The sequence below is a fragment of the Pyrus communis genome, chromosome 4 (genome assembly GCF_041283825.1).
Source record: "Pyrus communis isolate YQ-2024b chromosome 4, ASM4128382v1, whole genome shotgun sequence".
In the NCBI taxonomy this organism is placed as follows: Eukaryota; Viridiplantae; Streptophyta; class Magnoliopsida; order Rosales; family Rosaceae; genus Pyrus; species Pyrus communis.
Window position 1 is genome coordinate 13,330,736 of NC_142568.1, and position 24,770 is coordinate 13,355,505.

The 24,770-nt window shown below is 37.7% G+C and overlaps 2 protein-coding genes and 1 pseudogene across 3 annotated transcripts; 1 reads left to right on the forward strand and 2 right to left on the reverse strand.

Annotated features, from left to right (window-relative positions):
* Nucleotides 1-202: 202 nt before the first annotated feature.
* On the forward strand, nt 203-948 carry LOC137721980 (indole-3-acetic acid-induced protein ARG7-like). The gene has a single exon (XM_068460994.2). It carries the CDS (start codon nt 406-408, stop codon nt 787-789), a length of 384 nt encoding a protein of 127 aa, XP_068317095.1. The 5' UTR covers nt 203-405; the 3' UTR covers nt 790-948.
* Nucleotides 949-3,532: 2,584 nt separating this feature from the next.
* Nucleotides 3,533-5,518, reverse strand: LOC137722566 (uncharacterized). The gene has a single exon (XM_068461598.2). The coding sequence runs from the start codon at nt 5,301-5,303 to the stop codon at nt 3,918-3,920; it is 1,386 nt and encodes a 461-aa protein (XP_068317699.1). The 5' UTR covers nt 5,304-5,518; the 3' UTR covers nt 3,533-3,917.
* A 16,224-nt stretch (nt 5,519-21,742) lies between these two features.
* On the reverse strand, nt 21,743-24,022 carry LOC137723564 (adenosine kinase 2-like; annotated as a pseudogene). The gene is made up of 8 exons (XR_015961588.1): nt 23,801-24,022; nt 23,429-23,555; nt 23,086-23,132; nt 22,812-22,975; nt 22,640-22,710; nt 22,483-22,549; nt 22,199-22,382; nt 21,743-22,066 (listed from the first exon to the last, which is right to left on the reverse strand). The product of XR_015961588.1 is annotated as an adenosine kinase 2-like (transcript).
* Nucleotides 24,023-24,770: the final 748 nt, after the last annotated feature.

Below are 24,770 nucleotides of genomic sequence, written 5' to 3' on the forward strand. Positions count from 1 at the left end.
TCTATAATATGGTTAGATAACTTAATAAATGTTGACATATTATCATGATATGGTATTAGCATTTCAAAATAGTCATTTTGTATACTTTTGTTCTTTTCTACAAGCAATAAGAAATATTGCAGAACAATCTTTTAAAATGTTAATAACAGATCTAACCGGTGATAGCAAATATGCAAATCTAAAAGGAAAGAACACCATCACTTAGAAGTTGCCCCATGATGATCACAATTATCACATCTCAGCTTCCCTCATAGCTAACATATCATTTCAACCATTTATTGCTCCAAAATAGTGCTTCCTCTCCCACCTCTATATATACCTTTCATCTTTGTACTAACCACTACCACCTCACCTATTTCATCTCTCTCTCTCTCTGGGTATACTTAGCTAAAGAAAAAAAGAACAATGATGAAGGGAAAGTTTGTAAGGGTGTGTGGAAACAAGTGGAGGAAGATAGGGAGTGGAGGGAGCATACCTTCTTCCACGTGCTGTGAAAATTGCTGCCAATGGCCTCTCTGGCCTTCCATGCAAGAAGAAAACTCCATCCCAAAAGATGTCCCAAAGGGTCACTTAGTAATCTACGTAGGTGAAAATCACAAGAGGTTTGTGATCAAAATCACCTTGCTTAACCACCCTCTCCTCAAGGCATTGCTCGATCAAGCTCAAGAAGAATACGATTACAATGCTGATTCGAAGCTCTACATCCCGTGTGATGAGAGCCTTTTCCTTGACATCGTTCGCTGCGCTAGCTCGCCGGATGATCATCAAAGGATTCATCTGTGTCTCTGAGAATTCAATTGAGTGCACTAACAAAGAACACTGAGGTATTTAGTTGACTCATGAGGTCTCTGCTCCAATGATAATAAATCAGGAGAAATATATGGCCTTATTGTTGTTGTACAATATGTAGAGTTGTAAGAGATTAATATTATTCTAATTTGTAGGTTACCTAATTGTGATTCAGTTCAAAAATTAGTAAGTTCTGTTCTGCTTCCTCTGCTGTTTCAATAGGCTTGGAATTTGTTGTGTATGAAACATAACTGGAGTGGTCCAGATTCCAAACTATGTACATCAGCACCAAAACTGAAGTACAGTACTAGACCACTGCTCAACTTTTATGAGCGAAACTCCCACTTCTATTGGTACGACATTGTTACAGAAAAATCATTATCAGCACTCTAAAATAATCATCTCGCAATCTTTAATATTGAAGAAAAGGAAGTCAAGAGCGTTGAAACAGTTGAAATAGTTGCAAGTATTTCACTGAAAATAAAAGGAAAATAAAATGATTTTTGCACTACCATTTCTCTTTATGCCCTTCATTGTTTCACGAGTTATTCCTCTTAATTTAAACCACATGATTTCTCATCTCCCACATTGTAGTTGCTGTCTAAATATTTGAGATTTTTATTTAATTTTTTTATGTCTATTGGAATTTTTTCTTTTTTTTTTGGAACAAACGATATTATCTCACTAAAAGGGAGATATGAACTTAGCCTTACAATGAACTAGAAATAAGGTGATTCAAATTTGCTTTTGCGAGAATCGAACCTAAGACCTTTCACTTACAAATAAAGAATAATACCACTAGTACTAAGTGACATGTTTGTCGTATTAATTCCTGAAAATATGACAACTTAATGAGCTTCCTGATATACAAAATATTGAAGTCATTGTTTGTCAGCAGTGTGGGATCTGCAGAATTCAAGCCAAGGTCATATGGACATGAAATTACAGAGAGGAATGCTGCCAATTAGGAAATGAACAGAGAAGCCAAGGACAAGTTAAACCTACAAAGCTCATCACTTATTCAAACATAAACTCTATCAAATTCAACAGTGGAAGCTGGAAGAAATTTCAAAGCACCGCAATGACCAGATTCTATGTTTGTTTGAAGAGACGGGACTTGTTATCGACTAACAAAAAATTCTTTCTTGATTTTGTCTGAGTGGAACGACGACTTGAACATCACTAATGGAGTGAGTGTTCATCGGTCATCACTGCCGCGAAATTGGTTTAAAAACTGGGTTTCAGCCAAGCGGCGGCTTCAATTCTAGCAAGGAGACGATATAGACTTGCCTTCTTCAACATCGAAGTCTGTTTCTACATAAAACAGGCTATTAGAGACCTCAAATTGTACTCCCACCACATAAAAGAAGAGAAGAAACTTCAAAATATATGATTGTAAACTATGTTCATCTACATTTAGAGCACCAGACCTCTCAACTGTTTAGCTCAATTCATTGCATTTTTTAGCACCTTAACCGCATGCCAAATTCGCATAGCCTTGACTGATGCAGCTTGAACATGCAAGAGGAATAGCAAACGAACACATTCAAGATAGGAGAAATAAGTTTGACAGTGATCTAAAGGATCCAACACCAAAGTCAGGGGTCCTAATCCTATGTAAACAGTCCTTGTAAATAATGAATACATATGTGTGTGTGTGTGTATATAAAAGAATTATCCGTAAAAGTAAGTCACCATGGTCATGCCCTGCATTTTATGTTCAAAAGAACACAGGATTAGAAAGAGGTACTCCTCGATTAGTCATTAACTATAAACCATTGAATGAAGTTTTGGAATGGATTCGGTATCCAATCCCCAACAAAAGAGATTTGATAAAGAGACTTTCTCAAGCAGTTATTTTTTCCAAATTTGATATGAAATCAGGTTTTTGGCAAATTCAAGTTCATGAATCTGATAAATACAAAACACCTTTTGTAACTCCTTTCGGACACTATGAATGGAATGTAATGTCTTTCGGCCTAAAGAATGCCCCAAGTGAATTTCAAAATATCATGAATGAAATTTTTAATCAATACAATCATTTTTCGATTGTTTATATTGATGATGTCTTGATTTATTCAAAGTCAATAGACGAGCATTGGAAGCATTTGCATTTGTTTGCTAGAATAATCAAGTCCAATGGATTAGTTGTATATGCATATATATATATATATATATATGGCAATATTATGAATGATTCTACACCCAAAGCTTAAATCATTTTCCAGAGCATCCACCAACCCTACGAAGGTCCACAGAAAAGCAGGGGAACTCAAGTATCTACATATACATGGTAATCTCCAATCGGTGCCAGTCACTTTTATTCCAACATAAATTCTTCATCCTTAAAGAAGACCAAAAATGAATCCACGCTGGTTATAAACAATTTCACTATTTAAATACTTCTTAAAGTAAAAATACATTAAATCAACGATTGGCATGTCCAACAAAAAACCTATTCAATCAGCAAAGACCAAATTAAAAGTACACAGTATTCGGAGTCCACCTCTGAAAACGGTCTTTGATACTTGTACGCATTTCATATGATTGTTGTAGCAAAATAACCCTAGACTCGTCCACCTGCACAGCAGACCTGAAGAATATGCAAATATATATACACTCCCAAGGGTCCTCTAGTTTTCTCGACAAACACTAATACATCCATATATGGTGATCCATAACAGTAAATTAAGGCGCATCAGAAATTCTGTGCAATGTGTATAACAAACATGAAAAAATGGAATACTTAAAAAGAAATTCTTCCATAATTAAAATGACATAAAGATCAATACTACAACAATCTAAGTCACTATCACAATGACAACTCTGATTTCTTTCATTATCATCATAAAAAGTAACATAAACTGCGGAGAATTAAAACAATGATAGCAACGTCATTTACACATGAAGGATTCTTGTGCAAGGTAATACACAAGTGGTATACTGGCTCAAGGTAAAGTACATTCAACATCTGTCTAGCAAACTACACCAAACAATGGCAGTGCGGAATATCAGCGAATCCAAAGCAGGAACACAGAGCACTGAAAGATTACCAGTAATGTAGTGTTGCTATTGAAGCCTGCAAGAGAAACTGCCAGCCAATTACTGCCAAGTATCACCTAAGGCCCTCAATCTAGTGCTCCAATCCTCTCCCCCTGAGAACTAGCATCTCGACACCTCGCCCTAGCTGCAAAGTAAAATATGAGCCAGGATACCATAAAATAAACTTCAACAGTCGACTGAAAGAGCTTGGCAAACGATCTTCCACAAATTCGAGTTAAAACCCATCTTACAGATCCCCCACAAAGTACAGATTCCAAACACTTGATTTGGATAGCTTGGCTCAACATTGACAACATTAAATAACAGCCTTCCTTGACAATTTCTCTCCCACTCTTCCTCGAATCCACTATAGCAACCCAAGCATCGACAGCAAATATGAATGCCACAAATGTATCCAACAAGTACCACACAAACAAAAACCCAGTAAGCTCCTTCTCATAACCTCGAATCCAGGGAGGCATAACCGAAAAAGGCATCAACTTTAACCTAATAAACAGCTTGAAAAAAGAGTACTGGTCCTCAATTTCACCGAAATACCACAATCCCAGAAGCTGAGTGAGAGCATCTCTCACCGCCCACCTCATGAGAATGAACCCAGAGAGCCTCTTGATGCCCAATCTGGACCCATCCCAAACCAGACCAAAAAACGAAGTAAACCGCCCGATCAGATCATTCACAACTGTTGTAAAAACAATGCCAAGAACCCATGAATACGTTACAAGAAACCCTAGAATTACCCAACCGTAAGCTGCAGATAAGAAACTCACAAGGAAGAACAACGTCGCCACGTCCCGGCGACCCAGCTCCAATCCGTTGATCAAGAATTGCAAATCGACGGCCCGATCGTCCATTTCTTCATCGCCGCCTTTCTCCTCCCCTTCATTGCTTTCTCCGTCGCCATCTCTGCCTCTAGCTCTGTCATCAGAAATGGTGAATTTCTCGGCCTTGAACGTGAGGCTGGAGCGCACGATTTCAGAAACCCTAGTCCCGTAAGTTCCATTAAACCCTAATTTGGAGGTGGAGTGAGAGGAGGAGGAGAAAATGAGGATTGGGGCGATCCGATTGGGGCCGAAGAGGGAGCGAGCGTCGTCGTCATCGCCGGAGAAGAAATCGTCGTCTAAGGTTCCGACGCGGGTGAGGTGAAGAAATGGGCGGTGTCGCCGGCGGAGAGTGATTGGAGAAGGGGTCTCGGCTGGAGATCTGGGAGAGCGGTGGTTGGTATTGCCGGCGCCGGCGAGGTCGAGGCGGGAGAGGAGGGATTTGAGAGAAGGGTCGCGGTCGACGAAGGAGGTGAGAAGGTGGGTCCCATTTTCGACGACCGTGCGGAAGGAGAAGATGAGGAGGGAGAGGAAGACGAAGGTGAAGAGGTTGCCAGCGAACGACGTCGTGGCTTGTCGGAGGAGCTGGGAGGTGCTGCGGAGGTGGTTCAGCCGTGGATGCTGATCGCTCATCGCAGTTTTTTTAGAAAAGAAACGTTTCTCCTTTTTTATTTATTTTTGGTATTTCTCGGCGTTTCTATTTATTTGTTTGTGGTGTTGTTCGTTGGTGTTAGTTGTCGTGGCGGTGACTTTGTGAGGAGATAGAGAGGGAGAGTGAGAAAGCGAGTGGCGTGTGTTCACAACACTGATGCAAAAGGTGGAGAGATTTTTAGTTTGTTCGTAATGAGGCTAGTAAGCCGCATGTAATCATATGTTATTTTATAAGTAAACCAATACTTGAAAAAAAAAAAATTACATATAAATAATGATGACATATAATATACCACTTTATATTCTAGATACATTAAATTTTTTTTTTATAAAAGTAAGACGAAATGAACGAAAATAAGATAAGGGATACAAACATTTCAAATTTCTTCCTGTATTACCATGTCCATGTCATAGTACTAATTAATTTTGAATTTTGTTTTGATATATTAACCAAAGAAGTGGATGAGAATATTACAATATGTCAAGTACTAATTGGTTTTGAATTTTTTTGGTTATCTTTAATCTAATAATTAAAGGTTATATAATTAAATTTAAAGTTAAATATATTAACCCAAGAAGTGGATGAGAATATTACAATATGTCAAGTACTAATTGGTTTTGAATTTTTTTGGTTATCTTCAATCTAATAATTAAAGGTTATATAATTAAATTTAAAGTTAAAGTTCACTCTAAATATTGTATAAACACTCTAACAGTGTTCTAAAAATTTCCGCTTAGCACCGCCTAGGAGCCTAGGCGCTAGGCGGTTAGCCACTGTCCCGATTAATGCTTAGGCGTTTGAAAAATTAAAAAGGGCGTCTAGACTTGTTGAGGTGTCTGCCCAGCCTACCTAGACCCGCCTAGGTTGCGACTCACTTAGACAGAAAATAAATAACTTTCATTTTACATTATTTTTCTTTTAATAAATTGTAAGAGAATTGTTGAATACTTAAACGAACACACATTATATGTTTGTTCCCCATGTTTTCATTATATTTCAATACTTCATAATATATATATGACATTCTATTTTGTAATTTATGATGTAATTATATATATTTTAAGTATAAACTTACACTTATTTACATGAAATATAATAAATTTACTTAAATCTGCTTAGTCCACCTAGGTGCTAAACCTCAGCTCGCCGCTTGACTAACGCATAGCGTCTTTTAGAACCTTGCCTCTAATGCACATCAAATAAAAGTCAAATGCATGGTCATATATAAATATTTGAGTGAAGTGCCTAAACAAATAATGATTTTGCACTTCGCTCTAGAGTCGTATGACTCTAACTTTTTAACTGCAGTAGAAAGAAATTGTCAAATTTGAAGTTAAAACTTACATGTGACTTTTTAATTTTTCTAGTGCATTGGAAATAGCCTAAAAATGACCCATAGGTGCTTAATGAAGATTAAGTTCACTCAATGCAAGCATATAATAAGTCATTATGTGTGGATACAAGATACACTAATGTCAATAAGACATTGTTCATTGTAATACAAATTTATCATTAAACCTAAGGCATCATAGTTGTCCTCATTGTTCTAAAAATTCCCGCCTAGTGCCGCTTAGGCCCTGCCTAGATGCAAGGCGGCTGCCCAACTCCCCGATTAGTTCCTATGCGTTCAAAAATTAAGAAAGTGCGCCAAAATCGGCTAAGGCATATGCCTAGCCCGCCTAGGTCTCGACTCTCACTTAGACAGAAAATAGATAACCTTCATTTTGCATTTTAAGTTTTCAATAAAATGTAAGAGACTTGTTGAATACTTGGATGAACACTCATTATACGCTTATTCCCCATGTTTTCAATAAACTTAGACAGAAAATAAATCACTTTTATTTTGCATTTTAATTTTTCAATAAAATGTAAGAGACTTGTTGAATACTTCGAAGAACACTCATTATACGCTTATTCCCCATGTTTTCAATATGTTCTAATATTTTATAATTTATACGTCATTTTATTTTGCAATTTAGGTATCTCAATATAATTATGTATGTTTTTAAAGTATAAATAGGCACTTATTTGTACAACATACAATAAATTTACTTAAATCCGCCTAGTCTACCTGGGCCCCCGTCTAGACCCTGCTTAGCCGCCTAGGCCCTAGACCCCAGCTCGCTACTCGACAAGTGCTTAGCGTCTTTTAGAACCTTGGTTGTCCTGTGGATAAATCATTGACTTTGTAATTCTACAACATTGTCAAAAGCTTATCCTACACGATTCAGTAGTCCTCGTTAGAGCATTAGAAGAAAGTTCTAAGTCACACAACTCGTGGAATCATTAGATGATCGATCACTTAGGCAGTTTACATGATATAGGCTAAATTAGAGTGATTATGTAACGACCCATCCTAGATTTTATGAAACATGGAACTTCGAGGGTAATTTTGTAATTTCACGTTTGGGAGATATCTTTTATTTTTGTCTTTAGTGGACCTTGTCTTGTGAGCCACTAGGGGCCTACATGTTCCCTTGTCTGTCGGCCCTCTTTCCTTTTTCCTTCTCTCCCCGTCACTCTCTTTCCCTCCCTTCACTCTCTCTAAAACTCTCTCTTTTCTCATTTCTCTCATCCCTTTCTAACCTCCCCTCTCCAGGAAAGCATACAAGCACAACAACAACACCAGCAGCTGCACACCACCATCCCTCACCCTTTATGTGAACCCCACAAACCCAAAAAGGGCAAGGGTTTTCTTCCCCAGTTTTTCGACGAGACTCGTGAGGTTGCAGGCATTTTTTGGCCATCTCGGACCACCTTTTGGCTTCTAAATAGGTATAATCTTATTTCTCTCATCTTAAGCTTCGTTTTGACATATTATGGGTCCGATTTGGCTAAGAAATTAGGAAGTTATAACCTTTTAAAGTTTACCCAGTTTCCGATGACCTCCGTGGTTTTCAGACCATTTTTTGGTCAAATCACGATGAGTTAGCCATCGAGAAGGGTACTAATTTGTTCATCTCGTTCCAAGGTGTGATTTTCATTTTTGAATCACTCAATTTCATTGAGTATTGAAGAAGCTATGGAGCTTTGAATAATACCCAAAAATTCAGCCAAAACCCAGTTCCTGGTGGGTTTCCGGCGAACCGGGTCAATGCCGGATCCGGTTGGAATATTCTTTGGGGAATATTCCGTTAGGGCATATTCTTTGGGGAATATTCTATGAGGGGATATTCCTTACGTTGACTTTGCATTGACTTTTACGAAATTTTCCCGGGACCTTACTTAGGATAATTCGACGCCCTGATTCTAAATTCGCGCTCCGTTTTCCCAAATTTAATCGTCTTAATGGGTTTTACTAATTGGCCATTTTATGTGCTTAGGTGCGTTTGTTAGTGGTGATTCTATCCTCCCTAGTTGATAGGAGCATATTTATGCGACTTAAATGGCTTGTTCTCGTACATTTACGTTATGTTTCTTTAGTTATTTTAGTTCTTTATGCTTCTTTTGTGTGTTTTCAGGTTCTAAGGGCAAAGTATGCAAAAGGATGCCTTTTGGAGCCTTTTGGAGCAAATTAGAGATTGGAATGGATATCATATGCTTGGAGCCAAAAGGATGGACGAAATTGAAGACTTGAAGTAGGAAAGTTAAATCCTAAAAAGACCTCATGTTTGAGCATCATTGAAAACTCCTACGCATTTTAGAACACAAAAACAACATTCCTAGCAACCTTAGGACATTGTCGTGTGTTTCCTTGTGTCTCCCTTCCTTGCATGGCAAGGAAGGGCTTTGTTCCCTATTTTAAATACTTAAACACTACCACTTATCATTCACCACATATCATTCACCACTTATCATATCATACATTCATTTATCACTTATCATAATCATTCACTTATCACTTAACATATCATACACTTATCACTTATCACTCATAATCACCTACAACATCCACCTACTTCACCTACAAATGACATAGCCATATGTTCCCTCCACTACTCCTATAAATACCCTTGCATTCATTCATTCAAAACATCTCATTTCATACACAACACATTACAAACACATTCTCCCTTCCCTAGCCGTGAGCTTCCCATCCATTCCCTTATAATCCAAACACCACTCCTCATCCATTTCCATAATCCCCCAAACCTCACCTTAGACCTTGTGCTACAACAACGAGGAAGATAAGAGGGCCTAAACGTTCATACAATTCAAGTGTGAGTTGTTGGAATGTTTAGGTGTTTCTTTGATTTCAAAGTTTAAATTTAATTCTCTTTGTTTTGTATGTATGAGGAATGGAAGAGAAGAGTGCCTAAACGTTCATACAATTCAAGTGTGAGTTGTTGGAATGTTTAGATGTTTCTTTGATTTCAAAGTTATGAGGAACTAAACCCCCTTTAGCTAGGGGGTGATTCGAAACTATGTTTATATTTGCAATATGAATTGATTACTTTTGGTTGGAATTTAATAAGTTGTGGATTCAATTTGTTTAACCGTTTGATTGATAACTTATTTATGAATGTTTATTAAGAATGCGCGCTTAATTTTCATGCATAAATATGACGCTAGAATATAAGTGAATTTCACCTAATCGTAATGAACTTATATTCACAAGTAGTGGAGGTTGCTTATAAACAATCGCGTTAAACGAATTCTTGGCATAAGTTTCATGCGTATTCCATAGTAACGAATGCCTCGTCGATGTTTATGATTTCCGTTGAACTTAATGATCTTTGTTGAATGTCTCTATCATGCGTATTCCATAGTTAGGGACTTTGATTAAGAATAATTTGGTTGTAATGCGTATTCCATTCAATCCAACGAATCTAGGGAAATCTGAAAGTTAATTTAAGCGGACCTAATTAACTTGGAGCATTGAGTTTCATAATTTATCGAAAGACCAACTGAGAATCAATCTTGTATGCAAGTGTAACATCTGTGGAGAAGAACCCCTTGGCTATTCCATCATCCATATTTTATTCACATTCATATTTACATTCTGTTTTAATTGCAATTTGTTCATTTAGTTTAATTTTGTCAAAACCTAAATCCCCCTTTACTTTAATGTCAAATTAGTTAGAAATCAATTTAGTTTGTGTTTTTAAGAGTTTTGAGTCTTTTGAACTTGTTAGAATCTGTTTAGTTTATGTTTTCAAGTATTTTTGAATTCTTTGAGTCTAGTTTAGTGTTTTATATTGTTTTTACGTTTTTAAGTCAGTTTCCAAGAGATTAACAATCCCTCCTAATCCCTGGTCCAGAACGATCCCTACTTGCACCTATACTACAATTTGACAAAAAGAGGGTTTAATTTGTGCGCGTATAAAACTCGCATCAAATTTTGGCACCGTTGCCGGGGATTAGCAACTTTGCTAATCCCTTGGTTTTCTTTTTTTTGGTTTAGTTGTTTTCGTTTTAGTTTCTAACTTAGTGTTGTTTTCTTTGTTTGTTGTTACTTTTGATATTTGATTTAGTTCTCTTTCTTTGATTTTAGGTACTAGAGAAGTAAGATATGGATTTTGCTAGCATTCAAGCTCAATTGGCAAATCTTACTTCTAAATTGTCGCCGTATGCCGAAAGGACCACAATGCAGAGTGTCCCTACATTTGGTGCTTCATATAGGCAAGGATTTCAAGCCAATCAATGTCCACAAAGAGATTGGAGGGATCATTCAAACTCTATATGGTGGGAAGATCAACAAGTTCAACGTGAAGCATATTGGCAACCATATGAGGAGTTCTATTCAAGACCTATGCAGCCACCACAACTTCATATGCAATATGCTCAATTAAATTCAAGTTCGCCAATAGATTATAATCAAATTCTTAATGAAATAAATTCTTTGGCGCAGGGGTCACAAAATCAAGCCAAGGAGGCTCAACAAGAAGCATATTGGCAACCATATGAGGAGTTCAATACAACACCTATGCAGCCACCACAACCTCCCCCACAACAATTCCAATCAAGTTCAAGTATGTCCATGGATAATGATAAAAATTTTCAATTACTAACCTCTTTGACGCAGGACGAACAAAATCAAGACAAGAAGTTGGGTAAATTGGACGAGCAATTTGGGCAGATTATGGAGTTCATGAAACAAATTCAAGAGCAAAGTGAACTCTCCAACTCAACTATTGAAAACTCGAAGGAAGATTTTGAAATCCATAATGCTATCACTTTGGGAAGTGCTATGGAGGTTGGAGCTGACCTAAAAATGTCCAAACATAGCCTAGAAGTGGATGAAGAGCTGCTAATTGAGGAGGAGGAAGAAGACATGCACACGGCAAGGGTAGAACAACCCTTGCCGCAGCCCCCTAAGCCCTCTAAACCACCCACCACCAGTAAGGACGTCCCAATTCCATGTTATTCTGATGTTATTCCACCCAATGTCCCTTTTCCTAGCAGGTTTTTGATTCCTAACCAAGAAGAGAGTAAAAAGGACATCGTGGAAGCCTTCCCAAAGGTGCAAAATGCTATTCAAATTCTTGGTGCAACACAGCAAGTTTTAGATGGTGTTGAATTCTTCAAAGGACTTTGTACACCAAGAAGAATGATTCAAGAGAAGGTAGTGGCTGGAGAAGATGTAGAAGGCATCAAAGAGGACATATTTGAAACCACAATTCCCAAGGAAGTTGGATTTTATGACACGGGACAAGTCATAACTTTCGAAGGGGTGTTTATTCTGGAGTTCATTTTGGAGCACACAGGTAAGCCGCCTCCCCGAATTTCAATTTTCTTTTATACTAACATGTGGTTAATGATTCAGGCACCCAATCTGGAATTTAAACTATTACCGGATCATTTCAAGTATCACCGCCCATTCAAAGATAAATTCCATGCCGTTTGATTTTATTTATGTAAAAAAAAAAAAAAAAAAAAAAAAAAAGATACTAAACATGGAGAAAGATGGAGCCTTCACAGAGGATGTTTACGTGAAGCCCCGCTACGAGGCGTCGAAGCAGAAGGAATAGAAGCGGAAGGCATAGGAGCGGAAGGCGCAGAAGCGGGAGGCATCGGAGCGGAAGCCATCGGAGCTAGAGCATTCCAGGCCTCAATACTTGGCCAAGCGCTGGATGACCCAGGAAAAAGGTGCCTCTGGAGACAAGCATCAAGCCTTTGACGGTCACTGTGAATTCGACCCTCAGATTCTTGCAGCTCATCAAGCTTTCTCTTCATGCCCGACGAATAGTTATTTGCAAGCACATGCAAACTTCTATTCTCGTACTTAAGCTGCTGGATCTCTTGCTTAAGACTCTCCACCTCTGCCATCAATGATTCCACCTGACGGGAGCGGGCAAGCAGGCGTTGGCCCATGTTGGACACAGAACTCGCACACTGAACACTAAGTGCGAGGGACTCTTGAACGGCCAACTCATCGGACCGTCCTGACAGCAGCCTACTATCTTTTGGAGTGAGGAGGTTCCTAGCTACTATTGTAGCTGTTGTGGCGTCCTGCATCACGGAGTCTTCACCTGTAAGAAGACCGTTAGAAGATAAGAAAGAAGGGCGCCATACGTTACCTTGACGCGGCGCGCCCGTATCACTGCTAAGGCTCAATTCCAAGCTAAGGTTCGATGAGTTTGCCATTTTTCAAAAGTGTTCAAAGAAAAGGGATGGAGTTAAATTTCAAAGGGCCAGAGTCGATCTTCAAGAATGGGAAATCTTCAGAGAGTGTTTGTTGTGGTGATTGATAGCTCAATAAAAAAGCCAAGGCGACGCGTCCACCGATTCAAAAAGCCGGAATTTCCGGCGTAATTTTGGCGACGCTTTCTCGGCTTTTCAGAAGACGCGTTCAACTTTGTCAAAAGATTTCTTCTTTTCAGACAACACGTGGAGGCCATCACCGCAACTACATATCTTTAGCCGACAAGCGCAAAGTTCGGCGACGCTTTCTCTGCTTTTCAGAAGACGTGTGCAGCTTTGTCAAAAGGAGCCGCATCTGCACTACCACGTGTCGTTCATAAAGCGAAGGGGCGTCGTTCAGAAATCGAAGGGGCGCCTGCTCAGAAATCGAAGAGGCGTATTTAGAGATCGAAGAGGCGCCACTATTTCAAAAAGCCGGAATTGCGGGATCAAAACGTTTGTCGACAAGGGTAAAAAGTACCACCACTTGATATTATCTCTATATATGTCGACCTTCGTCTTTTATGGCAGGACAAACCTGAAGAAAATGCCCAACTCTCCCTCACCTCTGAGGGCGCACTCCCAGCAAAGCCTTTCGAAATACTAAATTTTTTCTTCTTCCCCAAAGATGATACTAGATGCCTGGAGTAAAGATGACCCAGGAGGAAATACATGTGCTGATTCATGCACCGCTTCTTCAAAAGCAAAGGTATCTCATATCATCAAGGTCAAAAGCAAAAGTATCTCATATCATGCTCTTTCCCTGTCTTTTTCTTTGTCCTTGTTCTTACTCGCATGGCAAAGTAAAAGAAGCAATCAGCCGGCACTTGGAGTCAATCTTCCGATCTGGAGCCAACTGCCTGGAACCTATTCCTGATTGCTTACCTAGCGTTGCTCTCGAGTAGTCATCTTCAACGGTTGATACACTTCCGAAGAAGGGACCACTTCTGCAAAGGGGAGCGAGTAAGGCAAGTGAAAATGATACATTGAAGCATGTGGAGACAAACATAGGCTGAGTTATCCTCCAACCCTTTTCAATACGAATTGGAAAGATTGAACAAAGAAACAGATAAAAGGGATAAGCTCAGACCTTCGGGGGAGACCAAATGAACCATCATGCTGCCCAGTTCAAGAAGTAGCACAAAGGAAAATCAACGATGGGCGGAAACCAGTTCAAGAGTAAGCCTGTGGAATCACAAAGATCAAAGCCTCAATGCAATCACCAAGGAGAAGAGGGAATTTACACTCCATAACCAGATTTGCGTCCCTAAACTCTTCTCTTTGTTAATTACATTCTGCCATGTTTAGTATGTTTAAATGTTTTTTGTGTGTTTACTTATGTTTTGTGTGAACCATATGCTTAAAACATTGAGGACAATGTTTGATTTAAGTGTGGGGGGGTAACTAAGTTTATTTAATGCAAATTCGTGGGATTTTATCACCCATAACTTCAAATGTTGTTCCTTGCTGTTTTAAGGTGTTTTTAAGTTGTTTTAGAGTGTTTTAGTGTGTTTTGTTTTATAACTCCGAAAATCACATAAAAATTTGAAAAACTTGTTTTAAAAACCCTAAAAAGAGTGTTTTGAGTCGTTTTTGTGTGTTTGTGTCTTAGGGTACCTTCCAACACAATGATAAGGATTTGGTTTATAATTGCATGACGGTTAGAAAGAGTTATAAACATAGAGAAAAGTATGATTTACTCTTGGTATATGCTTGGTTATGGTTATAATGTATGACTTCACATGCAATCATAAAAGAAAAAAAATTCGTTTTTGTAACATGCTTGAAGGAAGGAACTCAAATAAACGCTACAACCCTGAGAGACTTGAGCCTATAACGTTCTTTGGAGAGTTTAATCTGTGATTTCTTGTTTTCTAAAGTCGTTGCATGATCTCATTATTCTTTGCTTGGTTACTACTTAGAAGGCGTTTCATCATATAGTTCCAAATGCTAGAACTCATGCCCATTTCATTCAAAGCATGTTATTGATTTGCATAACACATATTCAAGAAGAAGTTGTGTAGTGACCACCACCATAGCCAAATAGCCTTACTTCCCATACTTCGTATATGTTGTAAGTTTTAACCCCGTTGAGCCTTGTTTAGCCTTTATTCTTTGTTTACCCACATTTTCCTCACCTAGCCTAGTTTAGGACAATCCCCACCCTTGTTCTTAAAAGATAGTGAGCATGACTTAATTGAATTCCTTTTGAGTTACATTATGAAAGAAAATAAGTGTGGGGGAGAGAATGTTTAAGTGTTGATGTTTTGAGATTCAAAAGAAAAGAAAAAAAAAAAAAAAAGAAAAAAAAAAAAAGAAAAGAAAAAAATGAAAGAATAAGTGATTGAAGAAAGGTTCCAAAACACCAATTCTGGGTGTAAATTGTCTAAACTCTCCCTTTTTGTTCAAAAGTTGAGTTTTCATTCAAAAGTGAATTCTAAGTTGATTCAAATGCTTTGCTCACTATTTCTTTAAAAACCTTTGTTTTCCATATCCCTTCTTTGTTATCCACATACCCCAAGCCCTGTTACAACCCTTGACTTCTATCTTGAGTGTTGTGTATTTCAATTTGTGGAGTTTGAACTTGGTATGGGCTTATGGTGTCACTGGTTCTCGCGTCTAAGTAGTAGCATTCCATTCATGAGATCATATCTAAACATGCTTATTAACTCCAGAAAATGCTTTCCTTATTATAACATATGTGAGTGTTCGTCTACATGTTTACATCAATCTTCTCACATATACCTAGTGTAGGGTGTGTAGTCAAAAAATCTGTGTGAAAAACGAGAGTACATCTAGTAAGAAATTGAGGGAATTCTCTAAGGCATGTTACTACATTCAAAACATGGTTTTAAATGCTTAATTGTGAACTAGTATGTGGTGACTATGAGTAAGAATGTACTTAAGTGTAAAGATGGCTCAAATATGTGAGAATAATGATTTTTAATTTGTCATGTGCATTGGAAGTCCCTGATACGATTGTTGGAAGGTGTAGGTTGTGTTTTGTTCTTTTTGTTTTGTTTTTCTGTTTTGCTCGAGGACTAGCAAAAGCTAAGTGTGGGGGTATTTGATAGGAGCATATTTATGCGACTTAAATGGCTTGTTCTCGTACATTTACGTTATGTTTCTTTAGTTATTTTAGTTCTTTATGCTTCTTTTGTGTGTTTTCAGGTTCTAAGGGCAAAGTATGCAAAAGGATGCCTTTTGGAGCCTTTTGGAGCAAATTAGAGATTGGAATGGATATCATATGCTTGGAGCCAAAAGGATGGACGAAATTGAAGACTTGAAGTAGGAAAGTTAAATCCTAAAAAGACCTCATGTTTGAGCATCATTGAAAACTCCTACGCATTTTAGAACACAAAAACAACATTCCTAGCAACCTTAGGACATTGTCGTGTGTTTCCTTGTGTCTCCCTTCCTTGCCATGCAAGGAAGGGCTTTGTTCCCTATTTTAAATACTTAAACACTACCACTTATCATTCACCACATATCATTCACCACTTATCATATCATACATTCATTTATCACTTATCATAATCATTCACTTATCACTTAACATATCATACACTTATCACTTATCACTCATAATCACCTACAACATCCACCTACTTCACCTACAACATCCACCTACTTCACCTACAAATGACATAGCCATATGTTCCCTCCACTACTCCTATAAATACCCTTGCATTCATTCATTCAAAACATCTCATTTCATACACAACACATTACAAACACATTCTCCCTTCCCTAGCCGTGAGCTTCCCATCCATTCCCTTATAATCCAAACACCACTCCTCATCCATTTCCATAATCCCCCAAACCTCACCTTAGACCTTGTGCTACAACAACGAGGAAGATAAGAGGGCCTAAACGTTCATACAATTCAAGTGTGAGTTGTTGGAATGTTTAGGTGTTTCTTTGATTTCAAAGTTTAAATTTAATTCTCTTTGTTTTGTATGTATGAGGAATGGAAGAGAAGAGTGCCTAAACGTTCATACAATTCAAGTGTGAGTTGTTGGAATGTTTAGGTGTTTCTTTGATTTCAAAGTTATGAGGAACTAAACCCCTTTAGCTAGGGGGTGATTCGAAACTATGTTTATATTTGCAATATGAATTGATTACTTTTGGTTGGAATTTAATAAGTTGTGGATTCAATTTGTTTAACCGTTTGATTGATAACTTATTTATGAATGTTTATTAAGAATGCGCGCTTAATTTTCATGCATAAATATGACGCTAGAATATAAGTGAATTTCACCTAATCGTAATGAACTTATATTCACAAGTAGTGGAGGTTGCTTATAAACAATCGCGTTAAACGAATTCTTGGCATAAGTTTCATGCGTATTCCATAGTAACGAATGCCTCGTCGATGTTTATGATTTCCGTTGAACTTAATGATCTTTGTTGAATGTCTCTATCATGCGTATTCCATAGTTAGGGACTTTGGTTAAGAATAATTTGGTTGTAATGCGTATTCCATTCAATCCAACGAATCTAGGGAAATCTGAAAGTTAATTTAAGCGGACCTAATTAACTTGGAGCATTGAGTTTCATAATTTATCGAAAGACCAACTGAGAATCAATCTTGTATGCAAGTGTAACATGTGTGGAGAAGAACCCCTTGGCTATTCAATCATCCATATTTTATTCACATTCATATTTACATTCTGTTTTAATTGCAATTTGTTCATTTAGTTTAATTTTGTCAAAACCTAAATCCCCCTTTACTTTAATGTCAAATTAGTTAGAAATCAATTTAGTTTGTGTTTTTAAGAGTTTTGAGTCTTTTGAACTTGTTAGAATCTGTTTAGTTTATGTTTTAAAGTATTTTTGAATTCTTTGAGTCTAGTTTAGTGTTTTATATTGTTTTTACGTTTTTAAGTCAGTTTCCAAGAGATTAACAATCCCTCCTAATCCCCGGTCCAGAACGATCCCTACTTGCACCTATACTACAATTTGACAAAAAGAGGGTTTAATTTGTGCGCGTATAAAACTCGCATCACTAGTTTGAACGGTTCTTCGGTGACGGAGTACTGTGAATGTCCCCCTTCCAAAATGCATGTTTTTATTACTAAAAATGCATACATGAAAAGCATGATTTTTATGTCTATTTTATGAAATATTTACTGAGTTATCGGATTTACGCTTTATGAAATATCATGCTTTATCGAATTTACGTTACTGAGATATTTGTGAATATGATTTATGATATGATGTTTGAGCTATTAAGCTCCAATGGTATATATTTTGGAAAGATTATGTTCATGATTTTCTGTGTTTACTTAGTGGATATTTAATGATATATGTGCCTTCAGACTGGCGATGTAGTGCATTTGGGCATAAGATATATATGTCTTCGGGCAGGTGATGTAGTGCCTTCGGGAGGAAGATATATATGCCTTTGGGTGGATGATGTAATGCCTTCGGGCGGAAAATATATATGTCTTCGGGAGGGCGATATAGTGTCTTCCGGTGATTGTGATACCACTACTAAGCACATTATATACGATATATGTTTTACGAAGTTTTTATGGCATGCTATGGAAAACCTATTACTTATTAGCTATATGAGTTTTTCTAAAACTGGGGGTTTGACGTTTGAAGAGTAATTGTTTTAGTATTGCTTATATATAAACTTGGTCCACTCATGCTTTGTTTTGTGCCCCCTTTAGGACTTAGAATCAAGGCGTACAATCCTAGCGTCAGGGCACTCTTGCATCGGCATCTTAGAGTCTTCTTGGTGTAGGACCTATTCCTTTGTTTGGACCTATTCATTGAAGTGGCATGAAATAGAAAAATCTTAGTGAGAGTAAGTCTGGTTAAGACTAGCTGAAGATCTAAAACAAGGATTATACTCTGCAACTTGCGTTCCCTAGGAATGCCCGGCAGAGTCGTATCTATTGGAGATTGCTCGAAACATTTGAAGTTCGTGCGGAGAAAGTGAGTAAGCAAGTTGTATGCAAAGTTTAGCAAATGTTAGTTTGGTTGGACCGAATCAATGTCCTTGAGCTTGTTGTTTCCACTGAGGGAATTCGTGTGGACCCTTAGAAGATTTCTCAGTGATTGCTTTTCCTAACAAGTGGATGAATGCTCCAACGACGTTCATGAACCTAACTGACCTGCTATTCCACCCATATTCCGACGGTTCTATGATTTTCTTATTGATAATCTTCTTGTCTATTCCAACAATGAGGTCAAATTCACTAAACATCGACAGTCAGCTTTACACCAAATTCTTTAAACACTGGTTTTGTTTAGAATAGATACTTTTTTTGGGAGACTCTATTGCAGCATAATCTATTCTTATCAATTTCTAAAAAGGTTGTGACTGTTGAAAATTGAAAATCCTCACAAGGTGTTGTGAAATACGAAATATCTTTGGTCTTTTCAATTTTTATCAGGAGTTCTTAACGAGTCTTTGAGCATAGCCCTATTTCCTTTTTGGCTAAGAAACAAGTCAATGTTGTTTGAGATGTTGAAGGTGAATGAAGTTTCTGATAACTGAAGTATTGTCTCACTTCATCATTGTTCTTACACTTTTCGATGACATCAATAAATTTTGAATTCTATGGTGATGTTTATTGAATGTTTGGATGCACGCTAGTGCATCATGACCGAGTAACGTGTGTGCCTCTTGACGGTTGGAACCGCATGAAGTGAACCATCCTATCTTCGGCCTTGAGCCAATGGTTATCGTCTTACTTAAAAACCTAATGACACCCTTTCTTTGTAGAAATTTATGTGGGACGAAAGTTGGGAACGAAAATTTTTGGAGTTTGGAACATCGTCTTACTCATGCTCCCATCCCTGTTTTTCTTGACGTTGGTGGTGAGTTTTAAGTCTCTTGTTTTGCATCCTTGTCACATTTGGGGTTGTTTTCTGATGTAGCATAGGAAGGTCATCGCCTATGCTCCCGGACATCTCAAACCTCACGGAAAGAATTATCCTATTCATGGCCTAGAGCTGGTAACAATTTCCCTTGCTGTAAAAGCTGGTAACAATGTCATAGCTAATGCTCTTAGTCAAAAATCCCGTAGACAGTTTACCTCCATCCGAGCTATCCATGTCCCACTATTGTTTTCTCTTTGAGGATTTGGCTTTACTTTGGCGCTTGATCCACGGTGAGTTATGTCGACTCACTTCTAAGTCAAACATGTATTGGTAGATTTCAGGTAAGAAACCCAAGAGTTTGATTAGTAATGTGCAAGTTTGAAGGAGCAAGTGTCGGATGACATGAGATGGGATATCTTCAATCTAATAATTAAAAGTTATAAAATTAAATTTAAAGTCAAAGTTCACTTCAAATACTGTATAATCTCTTGAATGCACATCAAATAAAAGTCAAATGCATGGTCATATATAAATATTTGAGCGAAATGCCTAATCATATATGTTTTTTGTACTTGTCTCTAGAGTCGTATGACTCCACATATATGTGACTTTTTAACTGCATTAGAAAAAAATTGTCAAATTTAAAGTCAAAACATATATGTGACTTTTTAACTTCTCTGATGCATTGGAAATAGCCTAAAACAGACCCATAGGTGCTTGATGAAGAATAAGTTCACTCAACACGAGCATATAATAAGAGTCATTATGTGTGTATACAAGATACACTCATGACAATAAGAAATTGTTCATTGTAATACAAATTTATCATTAAACCCGAGGCATCATAGTTGTTTCTATGGATAAATCGACTTTGTAATTATACAACATAGTCAAAAGCTTATTCTACATGATTCAGTAGTCTCTTGCTAGAGCAATATAAGAAAGTTCCAAATCACACAACTCGTGGAAACATTAGATGATCGATCACTTAAGCAATTTACATGATATAGGCTAAATTAGAGTGATTATGAGCATTGTTTTAGAGAAAGACCATATTGTTCTGTAATTCCAATGAAATAGGTTCTCACCTATAATTTCACATTGACTTGAGAGTATGATATGCTGCTAGGCATCACCGTCTATGAGACCCTGGATAATAATTTCTATTATCCTTATCAAAAAGTTGAATTAAAAGGGTGTTTTAAAATTCATTTATTAAAGTAATATAATCGTCTCACTATCTGATCAATTAGAACTTACTAATCACATTCCCAATTTTAGAATCAAGGGTGAAAAAACTGTGAAGTAATTAATGTGATTAATTAGAATGGGTATCCAAGTCCATAGGTTTTAAATGTGCCTCCATGTAGTTTCGGGCCTAATCAGGCCCATTGGGCCACTTAGAGTATTTTAGGTCATGACTTGCAATACATTAGATTTTTTTATCTCCAGAAGTAGACAAGTTTCTCTTACTAGGTATTAATTATAATGCAATAAATCAAGCCTACATTTAGTTGGGAGACGGCAGATAAATTTCACTAGTAACAAAGAAGATTACAAAGAGTGTTTAAGCTCTCACAAACACGAGTCCCAAATACACTCAAATTCGCTCACGCATAAATGAGCCAACAAGATTATTGAAATTCTTGCTCGCCGGTACAGAGCCAAAGAGGGGTAACTAAGATTATAACTGAGCTCCCAAACAAAAGAGATAAGTTCATTCCCCAACAAATGATCTGGGTTACACTTCTTCACATTCGAAGAGTTTGCGAACCATTGAGGTCACACCCCCTCTAATAGAGGATGAGAACCCCCGTCGCGCAGCACCACTTCAAACAATCAAAGTTCCCTTAGAAGTTAGAAAGGATGCGTTGCAAATTGTTGACTGAATAGAATCAACTGTTTTAGTATGTCATTGGTTGCACCACAACCAATTCGAACTATTTGAACTATTTGATTGAACTATCTATGACCGATATTAGATGTTCAAACCTGCTACTGGACAGACATCAAGCAGAGCTGCAAAACTACATTTCATTTCTACTAACACAATTTAACCCCTTTGTTCAAAGAAGCGGTGCAAAATCAAATCCGACTCCAAATAAGCAAAAACAAAGATAGAACATTGCCAAGCCAATCAAATAGACTTCTGAGCAATCAAAATTTAAACAACACTTAGTAGAGAACAAAGGGAATGGATGACTTAATTGAAATCGGGCTTCTCTGGGTAGGTGCGGCCAGACCTCTGGATAACAACATTTGCAGCATAGTTGCCAGCTTTCAGAGTCTTCGATGGCTTTCTCTTGAACTAAGTGAGAGAGAAAACCTCCAATGAAAGCATCCCCTAGACAAAAAGCAACACTATAGATTAGTAATTAACTCGCAGTGGAGCGTTTCCAACTGGTAGTGTGCTACTAGATGTTTCCAAATGTATTAAATTTTTGATACATGCTACCAACTGTTACAGAAAACATACCTGCTCCATTGGTGTCTACCAATTTCTCTTTGGGCAACTTCTCCACTGGGAAAGTTTTCACTTTCCCATCCTCAGCAACAGCTACGGGATCTGCACCCTGAGTGATAACAGTAATCCTCTTGTGTGTCCCTGATGCTTTGGGCCATTGGGAGATCTTTAGAGCTATTTGCTCGACATCATCAGTCTGTGATTCAACCAGTCAAAATAATTTAACAATATGAATGTAAACGATTTCCAAAAACATATATTAACAGTAATCCTCTTGTTGTAATAGGCAATTTTACCTCCCAGCCATGAACTTTGGAAAAGGTTCTTGCTTCTGTCTCGTTTCCAAAAACATAGTCCACATACCTACATTTTAATAAATAAAAAAAGGCATGCCCTATTTAAGTATGTCCTTATTACTTGATTATTATGCCCAAAACAAAATGAAAAGCTTACGGCAAGGCTTTCTCCTGAGCATCCTTGAAAAACTCGCACATGAATGGAGCAGAAAGGTTCATCGAGAAAACCTGCAGATAAAGGGAATTTTCAAGAGTCAAGACTCTGTTTAGCAATAGCTACTGAAAGCAGCAAATAAGACGACAATTTGAAGAAATAACATTTCAAATACCTTGTTATTTGCAGCAACATGTTCAGCAACAAGCTGAATGGAGCCTGGGGATACAGTTAGAAAAAACCCAGCAATGTAGATGTACTTGGCCATCCCAGCAATGTAGAAAAAACCCAGCAATTCATCAAGTACCTGAGCAACTCGGATGGAATTCTGAGTAGCACCTGCACAATTCAAAAGTTAAAACTCAACTTATTCTCGTAGTATTCACAAATTTAGCACATCTACAACAATATTTATTTCAAAACCAGACAATACACATTCAGTGCCCTACCTCCAGCAATGTACTCCACATTGTACTTGGAAGACATTTCATCATACCTGAGACAAACATCTACGTTGGTCAAGATTTCATCTAGTAAAAACTATGTTTAACCATGAAACATTGTCTCGCAGTCAGACGGAAGTGTGGGGACTTAATTTTCATTAATGGAACTACATTTTGTCACCGATAAATTATATGAACACAATCCTATTTGGGTAGTCACTCAGATAAATAAGGCACTGAATCTAACTAAGATAGTGACACACTTTAAAGTTCAATAATTTCGTGTCCGTGCAATACCAAAATACAATTTGATATCCCTCTCTTTGAAATGGAGAATAAGAAAAATTACCCACAAAACCTCTACAGATTCATATTTATGCAAGAAGAGTAGAAATTCGAAAGGCGAAAACTCAATCACTTTCATGGCCAGGTGCTTGTCTTCGGCAAGAATCGCATCATTGGGCTTGAGTTCATATCTGTGACACAAAAAAAGCAAATAAAATCAATGCCACCACACCAGTTATGTGTTCTTCTAGCTCACAGTACAGTGACCCAAAGCGTAGAGTATAAGCTACATCCATACAGTTGAGCTAGAAAGCCCAAACGCCTAGGCAATAGATCAAACGGCTGGTGGGTAACATAAAGCTTCATGGACCTAAACCCCGAGCAAAAGAAAGCAAAAAAAACAAGAACAAAAGGGGTTTGAGAGAATGCGACTTACTTTTGCAAGAACTCCTCGTCGACGACGGCGGAGATGTCGAGCAGTGGGTTGCCCATCCCCAACAGAATTCCCTCGGACACCATCGCAGCGAGAGAGAGCGAGAGCTGAAGCTTAAGAAACAGTAGCAATTACAAAGATGGAGAAATCAGATCAGATCCACGGATATTGGTAATGGGAAGGAACCAAATGTGCATGTTTCTAAGTGGCTGTGACTTTGGTGCTGCAGTGGGGTCATTTGGGGGAAGGGAAAGACGGTTCTTCCCACTATTTGGGACTTTTATTTATTTTTACTTTTTCCTTAATCTTGTGTTTTCTTCTAAAATAAGTAATCAATTTTTTTTTTTATTTTTTCAATCTAATGAAACATCCCCGATTATGTTTTTATTCTTCTTATATTGCAAGCCTTCATGTGAAATTTAGGTACCAAATAGTGCTTAGTTTGGTAGTATTTCTTCTTTTAATGTTGAATATAATTAAGTTCAAGTTATCGCTCTTTACGACAAAAAAAAATTAAATTAAGTTTCGAGTAAGAAACCTTTAACATTAAAAAAAATATATGACACACCCCGACCGAGATCAGGGCGTGCTGGCCGTCACACGGAGGTGACGTAACCATGTGCACGTGCGGAAGCTAATAAGATAGTAATATAAAAAGCACTAATAATTAAAAACTAGCATACAAGGTACTGAAAATAAGTGCTAGCGTAAGTGAGACGCTAAATTCAGAGCAATAAGTCTACAGCAGTCCAAAAGAAAAGATGCGACAACAGTACACCCGAAGGTGACCCTACGCTGGAGAGCGTCTGTCAGAAATGCCGGGAAAGCCCTCTGGGAAACCACCGAAACTGCTAAGCAACTAGAACCTGGAGGGGCGCAAAACAAAAGCGTGAGTGGGCAAAAACAAAGCTTTTAGTAAAATACATTCTAACCCCTCGCCGTAAAACCTGTATACTTCCCAGAAAATAAACAT

Excerpts from the sequence above, each read along its gene's own strand:
- LOC137721980 (XM_068460994.2), top strand. The coding sequence starts at position 406 with ATGATGAAGGGAAAGTTTGTAAGGGTGTGTGGAAACAAGTGGAGGAAG.
- LOC137722566 (XM_068461598.2), bottom strand. The coding sequence starts at position 5,303 with ATGAGCGATCAGCATCCACGGCTGAACCACCTCCGCAGCACCTCCCAG.